General features: G+C 60.1%; 1 protein-coding gene across 11 annotated transcripts in view; it reads right to left on the bottom strand.

Annotated features, from left to right (window-relative positions):
* Positions 1 to 6,040: 6,040 nt before the first annotated feature.
* Positions 6,041 to 18,471, bottom strand: part of MYT1L (myelin transcription factor 1 like) — a 390,355-nt gene continuing 377,924 nt past the window's right edge. For 8 of the 11 annotated variants that reach the window (XM_013052872.2, XM_013052863.2, XM_013052871.2 and 5 more), the window contains 3 exons: positions 12,915 to 13,024; positions 9,171 to 9,314; positions 6,041 to 8,850 (listed from right to left, as the gene is read on the bottom strand). In XM_013052872.2, the coding sequence (XP_012908326.2) occupies positions 8,710 to 8,850; positions 9,171 to 9,314; positions 12,915 to 13,024 (395 nt within the window). In that variant the 3' untranslated portion in view covers positions 6,041 to 8,709. The remainder of the gene's footprint in view (positions 8,851 to 9,170; positions 9,315 to 12,914; positions 13,025 to 18,471) is intronic. The other 3 variants (XM_004745719.3, XM_013052874.2, XM_013052875.2) reach the window with 1 other exon arrangement.

Raw genomic sequence — 18,471 nt, 5'->3', positions numbered from 1 at the left:
TCAGGGAGCTCGCGTGGGTGTGCACTCCACCCTGCGAAGGAGCCAGGGGGCTCACTTCATGAGAAAATTCCAGGGCCCTCCCTGGGGAGCTCAGCCTGACTTCCAAGGTCTCTGTGCAAGTTGTCGGTGGCCACATGCGGCTGCGCCCCGGCTTCCGAGGCTCAGCTCCTGCCTGGAGAGGCAGCAACTGTGGACGGAGCCAGCCGGCATGGAGGCAGGAGGCTGTTCCGGAGGGCTGACAGCCCCGAGGGCGCCCAGGCCCAGCCCCACAGGTCCCGAAGGTGCCCGCGTCAGTGGGGGTGCAGCCACGAGGGCCCCTTCCCCGGCTGTCCACAGCCTTCTCCCGCGGGACCCCCTCCTGCTGGCTGCACAGGCCGGGTGCCGGGCAACCTGTTTCCAAGCCCACCTCCGATGCACAGCCCCTCGCTGCCCCTCCGCAAGCAGAGCAAACGGCGGTCAGGAGGTCCCCGTCCCTGGGACGGAAGCACGAGCACAGAGGACGCAGGCCGTGTGCTCATGCGGTCGGCACCGCCCGCAGAGGGACCCAGGGACCGCGTTCCTCTCCCCCAGCCTGGCCTCTCTCAGGAGTGAAGCTCACTTCCCCACTAAGGCGAGGCAACACCCACTGGCTTTGGAAAGGGGGTTCAGGCCTCCTGTGTGCGAAGCGATTCCACATTCCAAGCTCCAGCCATGAGTCTCCCGCTGGCGGGAAGGGCCGTGAGTGCTCTGGAGGACACGGCCTCCTAGGGTCAGAGCCGTTGTCATGACAAAGAAATGCCGTGATTTCATACCCAAACCACAAGGCAGCAGAGCCAGGCTAGGACAGTGCGAACGGCGACCGGCCCCTCCTGAAGCCTCACATCTGGCCTCCCCTCCCCGGCCAGCCTGGCACTGGGCACCTCACCCCGGGCACGGCGAGGACACGGGACGGCTGGTCTGCAGACAGACACTGCGAACACGGGCCCCGGGCCTGAAGGTCTCTGCGCCCTGACTGGACACCTCCGCCACATCCTGCTTGCCTTTCTGATGGTTTCGTCCTGGGAGCTGTGTGGATTGGACCCGACACTGTCTGAAATGCTGTATGGAAATCCATGGAAACAGAGCACGAGATCTTGACCGAGATGTGGCTTTCCTCTGTGACCTCCAAATGTCTTGGCCAAGATGCGGCCTGCCCTCTGGCCCAGAAGTTCAAGCCTTTCTGTCTTTCTCTCACGTCCTTCGGGTTTGAGAAACCAGACCTCAGAGTACCGGTTCGTGTCCCTTCAGTTTCTCCCGCCGGCTCTCACGTGCCCCCGCCGTGGCTCATTTACCAGGGTTTCTGTGGCCACGGCATTGAGGGAGTCCCGTTGGTGGCCAGGATCCCTGAGTACTTTCTGGACCGACGTTCTGTCTGCCGAAACCCTGTCAGCTCTCAAAGCCGCGGCCAAGGGCCACTGTGTGGGGCAGGAGGTCCGGAGTGCTCAGGACGGTGCATTTCTGTGACAGCGAAGGCGGGCCACGGCAGCCACGGAACACCATGTATCCTTCCCAGGCCGTGGCTGCGAATCTGAAGTCCATGCTCGGCCAGATCCGTCTGGAGAGAACCCAGGTCCCCGTCTGCAGAGGGCCACCTGGTCCCTCCTCCAGAAGGAACATAGATGCGGCACTAACACCGTCACGGGGGCACCGTCCCCGTGACCTGTGAGCCCCGAAGCCCTCGTCTCCTGACACTGTCCCACTGGTCAGGTTTTCAGTAGAGGACTGTGGGGGGACATAGCATTGACTCCACAGCAATCTCCAGTGGACAGTGTGACCCGCTGACACCCGCACGCGGGGAACGTGGCAGGCATCCCAGCCCTTGGCGCCTCTCACCGTTCAGTTCCTTCTGCCCACGTGTCCTATTCTCAGGGACACGTTTCCGAGCCACCCTAATACACCGACGAACCTGGAGGACGTTGTGCGGAAGGTGAGACAGGAAGCTGGGTCTCCCACGGCGGCGGATGGAGGCAGATGACGTCCGGGAGGCGCAGGGTGTCTGTGGCCTCCCCGGCGGCTGCCGCTAGAAGCTTCACTCCAGGACGCCCCGAAGGGGTGGCATTCTAGCCAAGGATTGAACTCCCACGGCCTGTCCCTCCCGCCGAGGCACGGGGTCCTCCCGCGTGGAGCGGGAAGCACACACCGGCCTTGCTCTGACCCCGGTGGACCGTTCCTGGCCGCCCCTCCTATTCCCTTACCCTCGATCGCCGAACAGTGGGTGTGCATTTACCAGAAATGGACGTTTCCGGAAGAGTAAGCTTGCACGCGTCAGGATTTAGTCGAGGGCCGAGTGGAGGTCTGCATTATCAAAATTTGGAAATGATAAATGTGGCTTTACATGCGGCCCAGGGGTGCCTCAGCGGGCAGGCGTCCGCCTCCGTCTCAGCACGGGTCTCCGATCCAGCTTTCCCACAGCTGCTTGTGCTGAAGAGCGCTGGGACGGAGGTGCTGCTGCCTGGGGGTCCCGGGTCCACTGCCCCGTCCTTCTGGCCTAGGAGCCCACGGCGTGAGGAGGTGTGAGGTCCGTCTGCGGGGCTGGGCCTGCCAGAGAGCTGATCGCCTTCCCAAGAACCGAAGCGGATGTGGGCAGCACGTTCCACCGCGGCAGCTCCGAGAACAAGACCTCGGCCGGGCGTGGGAGCCACTGGGGCACCGGGCACACTGCACACGCGGCGAGGACCCCCTAGGGCTCGGCCTCTCCGCTCTAAGCCCCGTCCTGCTTCCTCGTCACCACCACCCTCCCTGCCCTGTCTTTCATGTTAATCTCTGTCTTTATCTCACTACACAACCCCCACCCCCACCCCCACACCCACACACACACTCACACCCCCCACACACACACCTGTTCCACGTTCAGAACATGTTATGACAAAACATGGCCTTTGGGCATCGTATTTAAACGTGGCGAAATCTGGGGACAGCGGTTCCAGGAGGGCCTCTGACCTCCCCCTGTAGCAGGTCGCAGCCCTCAGGGACAGGAGCCCAGGCGGTGCCGTGGAAAGGGTATCCTAGTCTCCCCGGAGAGATGCCCCGGGCGCTGTCTAGGCCAGAGGCCACGTAGGGTGTCCCCCAGCGCGGGTCTCCCGGGGCCCTGTGAGCACTCGGGCCTCCCCACTTCCTGGGTCTGCATTTCCTTAGCGAGGCTCCAGGGTCTTGTAAAACTTCCATTAAACCAACGTGTGCTTTCCCCGTTCTCAGCTGTGTGTCAGCTGCGCGGCCGAGAACCCAGGAGGGCCACGGCTGTGTCTCCCCCCTCCCGGCCCCTGCCCGGGAACTGTCTCGCTGTCCTGCTCCAAAGGCGGTGTTGAGGCAACGTGAGCCAGGGCGGTCGATGCCGCACAGAGGGGGGCGGAGGACGGATGGGGTCATAGAGCAGAGAGGACCCTGGTGTGCCAGGGCAGGGTCCCGGAGTGCTTCCCAGCTCTCGTCGGCGCCCGCCGGGGCTCTCGGGGCTGCCGTGGGAGCCGCGTCCTGGGCCACGGCCCTGGAGGAGGGACAGGTGTGCAGGCGGCAGGGACACATCTGTGCTGTCGTTTTGCAGGCTGAATTCTACCCACATTTATGATGGGCTTCGTGTCACGGTAATGCTGCTTTTCCATTTTTTCGGAGTCTCGACAGCGACCAGTAACTATTTCGGGGTGTCGTGGTGATTGAAATATAAAGACAAAATATAAAAGTTTGATTTTTTTTTTCCTTAACATGGATTTTTAAATATTTCTGCTGAGACCCTGGCCCTCCCGCGCGCCTCACTGTGCTGTGGGGACCCGCCTGGAGGTGAGTCAGGGAGGGAGGGGCCTGGACCGCTCCGGAGTCTTCCTTGAGCAGGGACTGTCCAGATGGCCCGTGGCCGGACCTGGGGGAAGCCCGGGGTCTGCTGGGCTGCTGGCTGGGGGCTCCTGATGCTCTGAGGGGGGGCGGAGCGGAGGGAGTGGCTGGGCAACGGGGAGCCTCACTTTCCTAAAACGAGAGTGTCCTCGAGGTGACAGGAGTCCGGGCTCTGGATGGGGCCTCCCGGGGGCGTCCCCAGGGGCCTGGCCTGCAGTGTCTTCCCCTCCAACACACTCTGCTCCGTGTTCTCCTCCTGCTTTTAAAGCCCATGGGACTGTGTGCACGACGCAGCCTCCTTGGAGATCTCCAGAACCTTCTAGAATTCTCACTAGACTCAGGCTTTTTATTTATTTAACAGTGTTTTGGTATTTCTATGCCGTGTTCAGCAGGACAGCTGTAGACAAGGAACAGGAGAGCAAAGGGCCCTCCCAGGACAGCAGCCTCTACTCTCTGCACCGGCTCGTGTCCTTACCCGGAGCCCGGACCACTCGCTTTCACTCTGGCTTCCCGGCCCCTCCCCTCCCCTCACTGGCTGAGGTCAGCCTCCTGTCCCCAGTCCAGGGGTGCTGCTCCCCAGGGCTAGCGTGGCCGACCCCCGGTGCAGGGGCTGGGTGGGAGTGAGGCGAGCTGATCCCCCTCGCTGAGCTCTTTATACTGCTCTGGGCACTCTCCACTTACGGCATCACAAACACCTGATTCACCGGCCTTTTAACCCATTTCTAACGGCTCTGTACATTTATCATCAATTGTTTAATCGTTCCTCTAAAACAGGACTTTGGGGGCACCTGGGTGGCTTAGATGGTTGAGCATCTGGCTTCAGCTCCGGTCATGGTCCCAGGGTCTTGGGGTTGAGTCCGTGTCGGGCTCCCTGCTCAGTGGGGAGCCTGCTCCTCCCTCTGCCTACTGCTGCCCCGTGATGCTCGCTCTCTCTCTCTCTCTCAAATAAATAGATAAAATCTTTAAAGAAAATAAAAGAGGGCTTTGGGTTATTTTTATTTATGTGCATTCACAATTGTTAGTATAGGGTAGTTTAAGATAGAGTTCTAGAATTATTGGGTCAAAATTTGAACTTCATGTCTTTGACATGACGGCTCAGCTCCTTTCCAAAACCTTTAGAACAACTCTGCCATGTTGCCCCTGAGACGAAAGTGATTTCTCGGGAATCAGGTTGACAGACTTAAGTCACAGACAGCACCTCGTGGACCCGCCCCCTTCCGCTTTAACTCCACTTGGCCCTAAAGGCAGGGCCTGGAACAGAGCGGCCCCCAGGTCTGAGCGCGGCCGCCCCTCCCTCTCCTTAGTCCCCGTGATGAGGCTGGCCAAGCCGTCACCCGCAGGATCTCGGACGGCACCAGCCGCGGGTACCAGGTGGCCTTCAGTCTCAGGGAGGTAGAGGACCCGCCGGGGATACACTGGGGTTTGACCAAGATGACCGGGCCTCTTCCTCAAATGTTGTGTTTTGGGGGTTGTGTCTATTACTAGGGTGTTTCTGGAATTTTAAAGGGTGACTTTTCCTAGCGCAGATGAAGGGGAGTGGGAAATTCGCTGTACGTCGCGTTTGGGAATTCGAGTCTTGAGGGTGGTCCTTGCTCACAGCTTGGAGGAAGCAACGGATATGAGGCACCCAGGGCCAGTCATGGGCCCCCAGAAGCAGGAGGGGACATCGCTCAGGCCCCCGAGCACCCAGGACGTGGGTCAGCCTAGGCAGGGTCTGCAAACCAACGTGCCTTCCTGCCCCAGCGGACCGAGGAGGGCCCAGGGGCCGCCCAGGAGTAACGGACAAGGGGCGTGAGCGCCGAGGGCAGCCGCACCGCTCCGGGACACCAGAGGAGGCCCGTAAAGGACACCGTGGGCTCAGCCGGAGCGTGGGGACACACGGCCACTTGGGAGACGTCCTGTCACACCCAGGAGCTGTCCCGCGCTCCTGTCGGAGGACGTCCCTGTGCTGGGGAGAGACCTGCCGCCAGACGGGACGCGTCTTCCCACGTGCAAAGGTGGCAGAGCGGCTCTCCGCACAAGCGAGGGGCAGGGGGCCTCCCAGAGCCCTGCGGGGGTCCGGGACGTCTCCCAGCCCCTGCCTTCAGGAAGGGCGCGCCCCTGCCCAGATCCGGGGCGAGAGGCCGCGCGGGCCCCACGCAGCGCTTCCCGACTCAAGTGAAGACGCAGAGCCCGGGTAGAGATTCTCGTGCTACAAATGTGGCAACACCGTTTTTATTTAGAGTAAGATGTGTTAACATCCAGCATGACAAAATTTGTACAAAGTTCACAATTTAAAAATGAAGTGTCACTGCGACTCGTGATTCCACACATTTATAGCAAAATCAAAGTGTCCACAACCCATGCCGTGTCGTACAAAAATAAATGAAACTTCAGTTCCACAGAGAGCACAATAAATATTTATACAAAATTCTGTCTTAATAAATGATTACTTAAATTAACTTAGAAATGGTCATGAACAATAAGTTAGAATAAATAGACTCTGAGACTCACAATAATTCCATGTGAAAGGTCAGCATTCTAATATGTGACACTTTGTGACCCTATATATAGTCGTCACAGGTAACTTCTGATTTGAGAGTATGTACCAACGTTAGATGAGCAGCGGACTTGTGCTTAGAACCCCTTTCCGTTGTACACCGGTGGTGACGCGAAGAGTCCGGAACTGACACTACCTACCACTCTACTAAAAGCATTACTATATCGGCAAAAAGCTGAGACACGACGCGGCGGGGGAAATGCATACGTGCCCAAGGGACCGGCGGGCCCCTGCGGGAGGCCCCCCACGGGGTCCCGGGCATCAGGGGACAAGAAGCACCTGGCTTCAGCTCTCGAAAAGGCAATTCTGAGCACGGCAGCTACCACGCGTCGCGGCGCAGGAGGGGGCGCTCTCGGGGACGCCGCTGCCGAGCCCCGGGGGTGACCTCGTTGTCCCAGCTCGTGATTCAAGTCCTCGTGGGAAACGGTAAGCGTCTGTACAGTGAGCCGCATAAAGTGCCGCCGGGACGGACGCTGACTTATACACATATGTACACCGAGGTCGAGGATTGTATCAGAGAGTTTGCTGTGGGATCCCTGTAATCTCCCGGAGCAACATCGTCGGGTCAGCCGTGCGGGCTCCCTCCTCCGTCGGGGCCAGCCTCGCGAGGCCGCTGACCCCAGGAATTGCACACCTCCGTACGGATATAGAGGACAAGGTAAGTGCAAATAGTCGACTGGCACGTTGTGGGGACAATGACCCTGTAAGTCCTGTTCTGCTAAAAATATTTTTTTAAATTTTTACAAAACCCATCTTTTTTTTTTTTTCATAACAAAATTTTAAAGTACTTCTGTACTTCCTGCATAACATCAAGACACGAAAGGAAGAGATGCTGTCACATGTAACTCAAGTCAACACCAGAAAACACAACACGCCGTCCTAGGGACTACTCGGAAGGGGTGGGGGACGCGGCCATCAGAAGTGGTCGGACGCGTACACATAGTGCAGTCACTGGAAGAAAACAATGGAACCTCCAAGTGTAGGCGAGTCTAAGATGACCTAGTGTAAAGCAAAAAAGTGCTCAAGTGTAGAGAATTACTCTGAAAATCTGATTGCATTCATTCTTAGAGTAGGTCGTGACAGATCAGACAGCAAGGCTATGCCACGCGGTCACCCAGTCTCCAGGGGAGGCGGAACAGGAGGGTCGTCTGCGCCGTGCTCTGCTGGGGACTGGACTGCCGGGCTCTGGGGACTGCCGGGGATGGGCCGGGCCAGCCTCGGCCCGGGGGTCCCGTTGCGCTGCCTTCAGCCCCCCAGCCCCGCGGAAGCGCGTGCAGTAGCTCACGGAGTGGCGCACCGTGGGCCTCACCCAGATGGGGAGAGAAATTTACAGCCACGACGACAGTGATCATTTTTAAAAGCGGGGCAGGGGGGGGAGCATAAACACTCTTAAATGAGTTTTGAACATAAAGGAGAGCACACAGGTTCTGTGGGACACACGCCATGGCTGTGACGGACAGTTTGAGGGGCAGCACGCGCTCGGGGAGATGGGGACGGCTGCTCCAACGTCTACGGACCCCGCAACGGACATCTCCGCGCGGCCCACCTCTCACCAGCCCCTGTCTGCGCGGACGTGCCCAGAGTCCCACCACATAATGCTCAGCAGTGAACTTAAAAGTGCTGTTTCAGCTGCTTGGAATCTTCTGCCAGATTCCCATGGCTTGATGTCGTCTTACAATAAATTACTTATCTCATCTCTTACAGTGAATCCATATACCTCACTTAGTGCCCCCACCATACACCATCCTCCTAAAACAAACGAACAACAACAAAAAAAATCACATAATATTTCCAAGCATTGTTCAAAAATAAAGCATTTTTTTTTGCAACCGATTCTTGCTATGAAACAATATGCACACAAAATGTATTTCTTAATTCCATAAAATCCTCCAACATGAGGCAAGATGAGGATGTTTCCACAGTGGCTGCAAGGCCACCACATGATCATTCAAAGCTGTGGGTTTTTTTGTTTGTTTTTGTCCATTTCAGTTCAAAATACTAAAACATTGAATCACTAAAGCATTAAAAAGAATTGACACTCTATTTATTGTGATGGGCTCACCTCTTCAGAAACACACAGCCCCCAGGTGTGCAGAGATTAGCAGCTAGAAACGTCACACTACGTCAGCGCATATGAAAACGTACAAAATGGGAATGTATCCAAAAACTATTCTGCGGGGAACTATCTTTAAAGCAAGACAGAAAATCATCATGAAGTCTCGTAAGCATGACACTGTTTCGAACAGAAATGAGAATCTGACACTCGCGGTGCGTCTGGCAGCGCGGAGCCCGGGGCCCCGTGCAAGCGAGACCCCGCCTCTCGCAGACGGTCACACCTGGATTCCTCGGACAGCGTGCTTTATGTTTTCCAGAAGGGCTTTATTTTCTGGGCTCTGATAACGGTCTTGATTTGTATACATGTCCGTCAAAGTAGTCACGTACGCATCAAAGTTTTGTTCATTGATTGGATCCTACGAGATATTAAATAGTGGTTCATACACAACTTTCATTTTCTTAATAGGAAATGCACATCAGCACAAAAGGGCATCACAGCAGGACGCCGCTGTCTTTACGCTACGGACTCGGCCCCCAGGGCCGAGAGTGGAATTCACCCCATGGAGTGCAGGGGCCCTGCCCCCCCGACACCTACAGCGCTCAGCGGTGCCGTCTGGGGCAGTGACCGCAGCCACCCACAGTGTGGAGAGCCACGGACACAGAGATGGACATCTACCTCACGCTGTGCAGTGCGGGGGGCCGCCAGGCGCCCGGCGTCGCGCCCCTAGTCACTTACCATGTGTGGCAGCTGGATATTAGCTAGACTATGAATTAAGGACTGGCTCAGGTTGGCCAGCTCGTGGAGAAGAGACTCGTTCTGCTGCTCGATCACTTTGTTCTCCTCCTCGATGGTCTTCAGGCTGCTCTCCATCGTGGTGATCTGGAACGCACAGATTTGGGGGACATGTAACAGGAGGTGGGACACGGTGTCCCCGTGACAAGAAAAAAACCTTTCTGCTCGAACAAAAAGACTTCCGTGCGGGGTGCGTGGGTGGCTCAGTGGGTTCAGCCTCTGCCTTTGGCTTGGGTCATGATCTCAGGGTCCTGGGATCGAGCCCCGCATCGGGCTCTCGGCTCAGCGGGGAGCCTGCTTCCTCCTCTCTCTCTGCCTATTCGTGATCTCTGTCCATCATATAAGTAAATAAAATCTTAAAAAAAAAAAAAAAAAAAAAAAAGAAAAGACTTCCTCAGCCAGAGCTGATCATTTGAAGGGTTTGGTGTTTACGCTTTGATTCATTCCATGGACGGTGGGGCTCGTCTTTCTGGGGAGCGGCTCCCGGCCCTGTCCACTATTACTCAACGTTCACCAGTTCTGCCATCTGGCCTGTCAGAGGCTGACCTCCCTGTCCACCACTGTGACCCCTGGTCGAGGCCAACTCCCTCCAGCCCAGATCTAAATCTGCCGCCACTAAGTCCCGAACTGTAGTTCACTTGGGAGGCGGGTCACCGTCTAGGTCACAGGTGCCCAGAGCCCTGTGTTCATGTCTGTGGCCGGCCGGTCCCTGCGGGTCCTCTGATGATGCCCTCTTTATCTGCAGGTGAGGACCGGCCTCACACCTGCCTCCAGGCGGGCCTCCTTGGCTTCCTGGTATTGGCCAGAGGGAATCTAGCTGTCCTGCCCCCCTGCAGCCTGGTGACCAGGGCTGACAGCCCGGTGCTCAGGGCAGCTGAAGGGGAGCTGCCCTGACTTGCCTGGGCCTCAGGGAGCAAACACACAGCCAGGACACAGCCTACTGGGTGTGGGGACCAAGGACACCATTAGGGCCCGGGAAATGGAGAAGTAAACCCAGTCCCTCCCAGGAAGCTGCCTTTCTCCTGAGTTACCTGAACCTCGTCAGCCCCCAACCCCGACTCTCATGGATGGGATCCCCTGCCTGGTGCTTTCTCAGGGGCCAAGATGTGGGGCTCAGTGGGGTGCTGCTGGCTTCACTTGGGCTAGGTGAGGCAGTGGGTTGTTCTGGGTTGTTCTCAAAAACAGAAATGACAATCCTTGTCCCAAGAGCAACTCCTGGAGAGGCGTGCACAGTGTTTGCCTCAAGAAGACACAGGTCATTCCGCATTTCTGTTCCAGCCAGGTCCCCAACTATAGTGCGATACCCCGAAACCTCCTGGATTGGCCCCCAGCTCCTGTCTCCCCGCCCCCGGGCCCCTGTCTCCCTGCCCCCAGGCCCTGTCTCCCTGACCCCAGCCCCTGTCTCCCCGACCCCAGGCCCTGTCTCCCTGACCCCAGGCCCTATCTCCCTGCCCCCAGCCCCTGTCTCCCCGCCCCCAGCCCCTGTCTCCCTGCCCCCAGGCCCTGTCTCCCTGCCCCCAGGCCCTGTCTCCCTGCCCCCAGCCCCTGTCTCCCTGCCCCCAGGCCCTGTCTCCCTGTCCCCAGCAGCGAGAGCACAGGGCTCACCCTGCTCCTGCTCGGGGAGGGGCTGTGGAAGTGGAGGAGGGAGATGCTGTCCTCTCTAATCTCTGCTAGAGCCATCATGGGTTTGGCTGTTGCGGCAATGCCGTTAGACAGGTCCGCGCTGGCTCTGGTAGAAGGTGTCTGTGAAGGAAGGTCCTGCCCTGTGGGCTCTGCCCCCGGACTGGAGTGAGGGCCGCAGAGGCCGCAGAAAGCCCTGCTTCAAGACCTCAACCTTCCAGCACTTTCTGAGATAAGCGGGGTGCCAGGGGTTAGAAGGCAGAGGTGCTCCGCGGCTGACCGGTAAGTGGGCTATGGAGGCCACAGCCTTGTTGTCCTTGGGCGCCTTGTGCCTGCCGGGGGCTGCGGGAACGGGCGGGAGCACTCTGCCACGGAGCTGACACTGCGTCCCAGGGGCTCACCCCTGCCTGTCCGTCCTGACCTGCTGCGCCCTTCTGGCCCTGGGAACCACACAGCCCAGCACCCTCCTGTCCCTTGAAGACACTGGCCTGTCAGAGAAGGGCAGTCCCCAGAGGGACGTCAGCCAGGACAGCGAGAACACACAGCAACGCTTAAAATTCAGTTTTGACATTGAGGTGAGCCGATGTCTGGAGAAGCACATATTCACGTCGATGTCAAAAAGCCATGTAAGGCCCGTGGCGACCTACACGGGTCAGAAGTGGGCGCCGGGCAGGCTGCGGCCCGGCACCTGCACAGAAGAGGGGCTCTGCGCCTCAGGGTGCCGAGGACGGACGTGCTGAGGTCTGAGGGCTGCCGCCCCCGTGAGCAGGCTAAACGCCAGGGGCTGTGTTTCTCAGAATCCGGTGAAATGCATCGCCGCTGATGGGGACTCCCGGGGGTCTGTGTGGCTGGCCCTGGAGTCCTCTCGGGGCCAGCCCCTCCTGAGAGCCCCGGCCACGGGCTGATCGCAGCCGTGCATGTGGATAGATGCTACGGAAACTTCCCACCTGTGCCAGGTGAGCCTTTGGGCAGGTGAGCGTGCCGACCCCGCGACCGGCACGGAACGGGGCTGCCGTGGGCGAGGAGTTGGGTGTGAGAGCGACCCCCAGAACAGTCGCTCCCAGTAGAGAGCGCCCGCTGTCTGGGCTTCCTTCCCACTCACGGGCACCACAGGCTGCCTTTCAGGCATTCTGCTGGGGACACAGCCGGAGATGCGCCTCCCTGAGCTGGGGCGCCCAGCAGACAGGACCAGCCCGTGGCAGAGCTGTGACCACGACCTGGCATCTGAGGCTGGGCCAGACCTGGACTCCTGCCAGCCACACTGTCGGCGGCCAGGAGAGGTCTTCAGGGAGGGGCGCACGGACCCCTCCCCCTCTTTCTTCCAGGATAGAAGTGCCTCGCCTTACCTGTGCCTGTGATGGCGGTGCCGTGAGGGCCTAATCTCAGAGCCCATGTGGCACCGGGATCCTGGGCTGCTCCGGGAAAGGTGCCAGGGAGCCTGGGGCACTGCATGGGACTCAGGGATGGGAGACTGAGAGGCAGCAGCTTGGCCGTCTACCTTGGCTTAGCTGAAGGAGTTACCACGTGTATAATACGAGGGAGAGGGTGCTTATCTGGCTCGCCATGGTGAGCACACAGTAGGACTATGCGCCGCAGTCCCACACTCAGGCACCCAGTAGGTGCTTCGTAAAGGCTGCCCCCCCACCGCCCCGCCGTCCCTGGACACGTGGGCCAGGCCCCTGCAGGAGCACGCAATATTCCACCCTTCCCCGGGGGCTGGCCTGCCTTGTCTGGGGAATGTCAGCTCTCTTTCTAAGGCAGTGACCACAGGGCATTAGCGCCTGCTGTGTCTGGGGAGGAAGGCAGCTCACATGCAGGGATGGGCGACTTGTGTTTGCAGCACTGCTTACCGACGGCATTTGGCGAACGTGTGCACAGTGCGAACCCGGCGGCAGTGGCCACAGAGCACCCGGCATTCTGCCGCCCAGCCCCTGGCCTCAGCCAGCGAGCAGGATGTGGGCTGTGAGGTGCAGGGGGCAGGGGGACAGGGAGCCAGGAGAGGCCTGAGGCCGACGGCTGGCAGGGCCCGGGCCAGCACGTACGGTTGCCGTCGGGGGCTTCAAACACTGTTACCTGAGTTCTCAGTTTGATCATGTCGGCCTCCATCTGGGAGTTGGACTCGTTCAGCTCCTTGATCTCTTCGTCCAGCTGCTTGATCTCTTCGTCATTCTCTATGCCTGCACGGGGGACGGGGCTGCGTTACGGCTACTGCACCCGAGCACGGAGCTACTTCTCCTTGCTCTTCTGTATTTGGGAGTGAATGTGCTGGAAAAAATATATTCTTGGATTTCAAAAAAAGTAACAGTGACAATTTGTGTGTCCGTGCATCCCTCCCACTGCCCTCCTCGTGATCACGGCCCCGGACCGTGGAGGAGACGGCCGAGCGCCGGCAGGCCAGGGTGAGGTCTCCCGGGACGGCCCACCAGAGTCCCGGCCCCGAGCGGCTCCGTGCTGCAGGTGGGGACCTGCTGCAGCCCAGCACCTGCCTCCTGGTTCTGTTCCCTGTCTGTCTGTCTTTCTGCTGCCACTGGCGGGGGGTGTCAGTCCCCCGACACCGCGCGTGCTCAGGGCCACCTCCGCCCACACTGCAAGGAAGACTGTGGCAGCGGTGGCGGGTTTTAGGTGTCTTCCGAAGGGGTCTCCGCACGGAGGACTTCTCACTGATGCAAACTCCTCCGCCGTTTGAACGTGGAAACGTGTTTCTACTGACACCGGTAGGGTGGTGGCAGCCTCTGTGTGCCCCGGGGGCCTCGCCAGGCGGCCAGGCTGCTTGCTGGCGGTAGGACACGCCGGGCGGGAAAGATTCGGACCCAGGGTCATTTTGGCCATCGGGTCTCACGCGGCAGAAGTTACTCAGGGAAGAGCAGGAGGTCCGCGGAGCCACCACCCTTGACAAGCCGGGATACAGGTCACAGGGCGCAGTGGGGACGCTCCTGTGAAACCATGGGACAGGCACAGAGCCTAGGCAGACGCCCTTTTTGGCTCTGCAGACAGAAGGGGCGCGGCCACTGGGAGGGAAGGCCCAAGACCCAGACCCTGCAGGGGCCAGGTGAGCGGGTCCTTCCTGCTGAATGTCCCCCAGAGAGCCCCCTGGGGACACACGGGCCCTGAGCCCACCAAGCCCCCCTCATCCTCCCGCCCAGAGGAAATGGCTGTGCCCCGCCCCCCCCCCCCCCCCCCCGACTCCAAGCCTGGGTCTCGTGGCCCATCACAGAGGCCCTGGGTGCCGTGTCCCCGGCACGGGAGTCGCCATCAGCTGCCTCCTCAGAAGCGGTTCTCAGCTCCCAGGAAGTCCTCCAGCGATGGGGCGAGCCCTTCCTCGGGGACGCACTGTTTCACTGTTCCCTTCCGGCCTGTGACCACGAGGCGGCGGCAGTTTCCTGCCTTTGGGAATCGGGCTGAGCGAGTTCCGTGACACCAGGAAGGCGGGACACCTGTGCCAGGAGGGGGGGCGGCGATGACATCACTGCCACAGCTGAGGCCTGAGGGTGCAGATTCCTAAGCCTTTGCCCCCAGTGGGCCTCGCCACGCGGTCCTCGAAGCTGCAAACGGTCCAGGCGCAGCCGCCGTTTCCCGTGTGGCCCCGAGCCCGGCCGTGCTGGACCCCACTTCCCAGCGGGTTCTTCATGTCATCCCTCCTCGGGTTTTCAGGCCGAACGACCCTAGACTGTCTGCCTCCGCCGCGTGCGTGAGTCTCCGTTGACACCGGACCCACATCGGCGCGCTGTGCGGTCTCAGCCTCTGGAAGCCCCGGCGCCTGTCCTGCCTGCCCCCGCCCCGAGGTCTGGCGGCCCGCCCAGGGCCACGCTCCTCTGACAGACGCTGCTCCTCATTCGCTCAGAAGCCCCCGGGGGTTGCTAACCGCGGCGCACACGGACGCGCTGCCCACGGGAAAGCGAGCGGCAGACGGACCCGTTTCCTACAGACGTCAGAGAAGAGCGTGGACTTGTATCCGCGGACGGTGGCCATGCGTGTCAGGAGCAGACGCGCTGCGGCTTGCCAAGGCCACGGCGGGGGATCCTGCGCGGGAGGCTGGGGAGGCTCCTCCAGGGACCGCCTGCTCTGGACCCTCCGTGTCGTCCCGTCGGGACATTTGGTTTCGGTCGCTCCCTGACGCAAAAGGTGATGGCGGCGCCGCACGCCTGCCTGGTCCCAGCACCAGGCGAGTGTGCGGGCGCCGGCCGTGGATGCGTGGAATCCCAGACCAAACACCTTGTTTCGGGAGGGGTGGTTTGGAGATCGCCAGGTCACCCCAAAGCCAGAGACCGGTGGGGGGCGTTGTGGGTCATCTCTGCCGGGCTGCTGGATGTGCTCCATGCACGGCGCAAGGGGTCGCGAAGCATCCAGAACAGCCAGAACGTCGACACCTTTGTGCTGGGCCAGGACTCTGGCAGACGCAAGCTTCGAGCGGGTCCACTGGAGTGCCAGGGGAGCACGCTGTCTCCCGGAGGGTGGCTGGCGTCTCAGAGGCCCATTCTATGACGGTGACTACTTGCTCTTTAACTTTATGCGAAACCAACCCGGAAGCAGGGTCAGAGGTCGCACGACCTGAGACGGAGGGCTCCGGAGGGCGGGGCGCATCTCTGAACCGCCCTGGGGAGGGTCTGAGGCGCTGGGGGCTTGTAGCCGGCATCTGATCCGTGGTGGACGTGGGATAGAAATCCGTATCTTCCCACGTGACAGTTCCGTGATGAGAATTTTCTTAGTCCTTTCAACCCTCCATTGCAAAGTGCGCCTCGGACACAGCGGGAGTAAGAGGTCACTTCCTCTCAGTGCGAAGACCCCTGACTCAGCGGGACTTGCCAGGTGGCGGCTGGAGACGCCGGCCGCACATCCGGGGCGTCTGAGAAGCCAGAGACCTGCGAGCTCCGTGGGCTGCGCACTCAGCGGCCTGAAAAGTGGCACAGGCTGCTTTTGTCCTGCTGACTCCATGCTGGGAGCTGACAAGTCATTAAAAAGAAAAGAAAGAGGAAAAACACAGCATGTGGTCTAGCGCTGTGGTTCTCATTTTTTGCTGAATTAAAGAATTAAAAACAGAGTTCCTTTTTATGTCTTATCCTTTAAACTTCTTATTCTAAATTTAAATAGTTTTATATATTTCCAAAATCGTGCTCTGCACAGCCTTAAATATGTGTCCATCCGAACCTGGGCCAAGAGATTCAGTCCATAGGATTCCTGAGAGGTGTCTGCTGTGTAAGCCGAGGACGGTCACCGAGTCTGTCTGCAGGTCAGATCCGCTGCCTGAGAGAGGTCATTTCAAGCCCAATAAAACGACAGCAGGGACCCCATGATGCTCTCCCATCTCTGATTTCCCTTCTGGGAGCGCTTGACGGACCAACGGGCTTGCGTCAGAGGTTTCGTCTCTGGGAAACGGGAGCAGACATGGCTCCCCGAGACATGCTCTCACTCCTCTGTGCCCACAGAGCTCGGCCATAAAGGCCGCTCCTGTCGGGTGCCAGGAGGCACTTGCGCCCAACTCTGCAGCCTCCCTCCCGAGAAGGTCGGGCGGGCAGCTCACCATAAGGGGCAGGGAGAGAACTGGCAAGAGGTGGACGGACCCTCCATCCCCTGGGTTCAGGCATCGAGAGGAATCTGAGTGTCAGGAAATGAATCTCCTTAAAGCCATGAATGTGCATCTGCCCCTCGGACCCCCTAAGGGCCCCAGGGCTCAGCACAAGGCCCGCTCCTGGACAGGGGAGCACACCAGACCTGGAAGCGCGAGGGAGAAAGTGGCTGCGCCCCGGGAGCCAGCGCCTTGGCCAGCTCACGGATGCCTGTGTCCCAGGGCAACACCCTCCTCTCGGGAGGCTCAGGGAGAGCCGGACGTTCGTAACCGCCTACGCGGGTGACAGAAGTCACAGTCCTTCCCCAGCACCCTGTCCTCCAGGAGAATATAAGAAGGCAAAAGGAGGGATTATCTCATTTCCTTCTTGGTAAAAACCAATGAAGAACCAGCACAGAGCCGGGGGGCAGGGACAGCAGGGGCTTCGGAGTGGCGGCTGCTCTGGGAGACCGCTCAGTGGGAGACGAGATCACAGCGACCTTGTGTGGGAGCAGAGGAGACCAGACTCTTCTTGCAGCTTGAAGAGTCAGAATGAGGAGGAGGAGGAGGGCAGGAAGCACGGACAAGGGGTTTCAGAGCCTCAAGGACACTTAGAACTGCTCCTGTCCAAGCAGGCGCACACTCGACAGAAGGAGCCAGAAGCCCAGCGCAGGGGCAGCTTGGCTGCAACGGCTCTGCCGACCGAGTGGAGGCTTCCTTGAGGTCCTGTCGCTCAGTGCAGGCCAGGACGTGGAGCGGGGGACGCTTCCGGCACCTTCGTTACGGATGTGTAAAAGCAACAGGAGGGTCCTACACTCAAGATCCCGACGAGAGCCAGCGAGAGGGAGACAGAGCTAGGGCAGCACCACAACCAGGTTCTGAAGGAGGAGCAGAGCTGCTGAGGAAAGTGGGGTGCTCAGGCCTCGTTCCCAGCAGCAGCGCGTGCTGCCCGTGAGTTGGCCAACGTGGCGCCAGCAGGTCCGGACTGTCCATGTTCCACGCCACAGCCCTGGCACTGAACCAAGTGGGCTCCAGAAGGACTCTGGTCCCTGTGTGAGGAAGGTCTGCGCAGACGGGAAGCGACAGGCTGCAGCCTGGACCCAGGCTCTGGGACACGAGTGTCCTCGCCGCACACACATGCACCCGGAGCCTGCCACAGAGAGCCAGGCTCCGGCCCTGAGCCCCGAATCAGGCCTCCTGTGTCGGGGTGCAGACCAGTGGGCGTGTGGTTCCCCATGGGACGGGGCGTCCTGGCGCTTCCCGGGAGGCGGTACACACCACCGTTCTCATCCACGAGAGCTCACTGGTTCTGAAGCTGTGTGCCTGGCACTGCCAGAGAGAGGACTCTGGACTCCCCTGCCCCTCGGGAAAGACCTGGCCTCGGACGCCCTGAGACGCGTGTGCCACGACTGCCCGCCCAGGGGACGGCCCCTCCTCATTGTGCGTGATCCGCCCGTGTTTCTTTCCCGCTCCAGCCGCCTCCCTCCCAGACGAATCAGAAGCTGACCAAGCGGACGCACTGGCCCACGGAGTCCGCGTGGACGCAGGGCTGTCTGGGGTGATGGGCCACGCAGGGTGGGCTGGAAAGAGTCTTGGTGGCGGTATCTTCCTGGCCATGAGCGCTGCCCTGTGATGGCCCAGAGCGGTGAGGATGGGCCTGACATGTCATGGCGGCGGTCCCACGTGGGGCCTCAGGCCTGTGGGTGCCCCAGGGGTCCCAGAACGTCTGGGGGCAGCGCTCCCTCTAATCGGGCTCTGGCCTCCGGCACCAGTGCCCTTCGAGCAGAAGCCGGGATGCTGGTGTCCACGCCGGCAGGATGCAAACACTGTGGCCCGGGCCATCTTCCGTCCGTGGTCAGCCACACAGGAAGGGCTATTCAGTGCTGGGCACGCCCAGAGGCCCCGAGCTGTGGTCAGGACCTGTCATGAACATCAGGGGCCCCAGACCCCCTGGCCTTCCTGCAAGGGCGGCGGCCTCAGGTAGAGCCTAAGCGTGAGGCCCGGGTCCACGGGGGAGGAGCTGGGCACGGGGCTCCAGGGATGGGTCCAGGACTCTGCCCAGGCGTGACCCAGGCCCCACGG

The sequence above is a fragment of the Mustela putorius genome, unplaced genomic scaffold (assembly GCF_011764305.1).
Source record: "Mustela putorius furo isolate JIRA1106 unplaced genomic scaffold, ASM1176430v1.1 tig00001618_pilon_pilon_pilon, whole genome shotgun sequence".
Taxonomy (NCBI): domain Eukaryota; kingdom Metazoa; phylum Chordata; class Mammalia; order Carnivora; family Mustelidae; genus Mustela; species Mustela putorius.
This window is presented reverse-complemented; position numbering and strand designations above follow the sequence as displayed.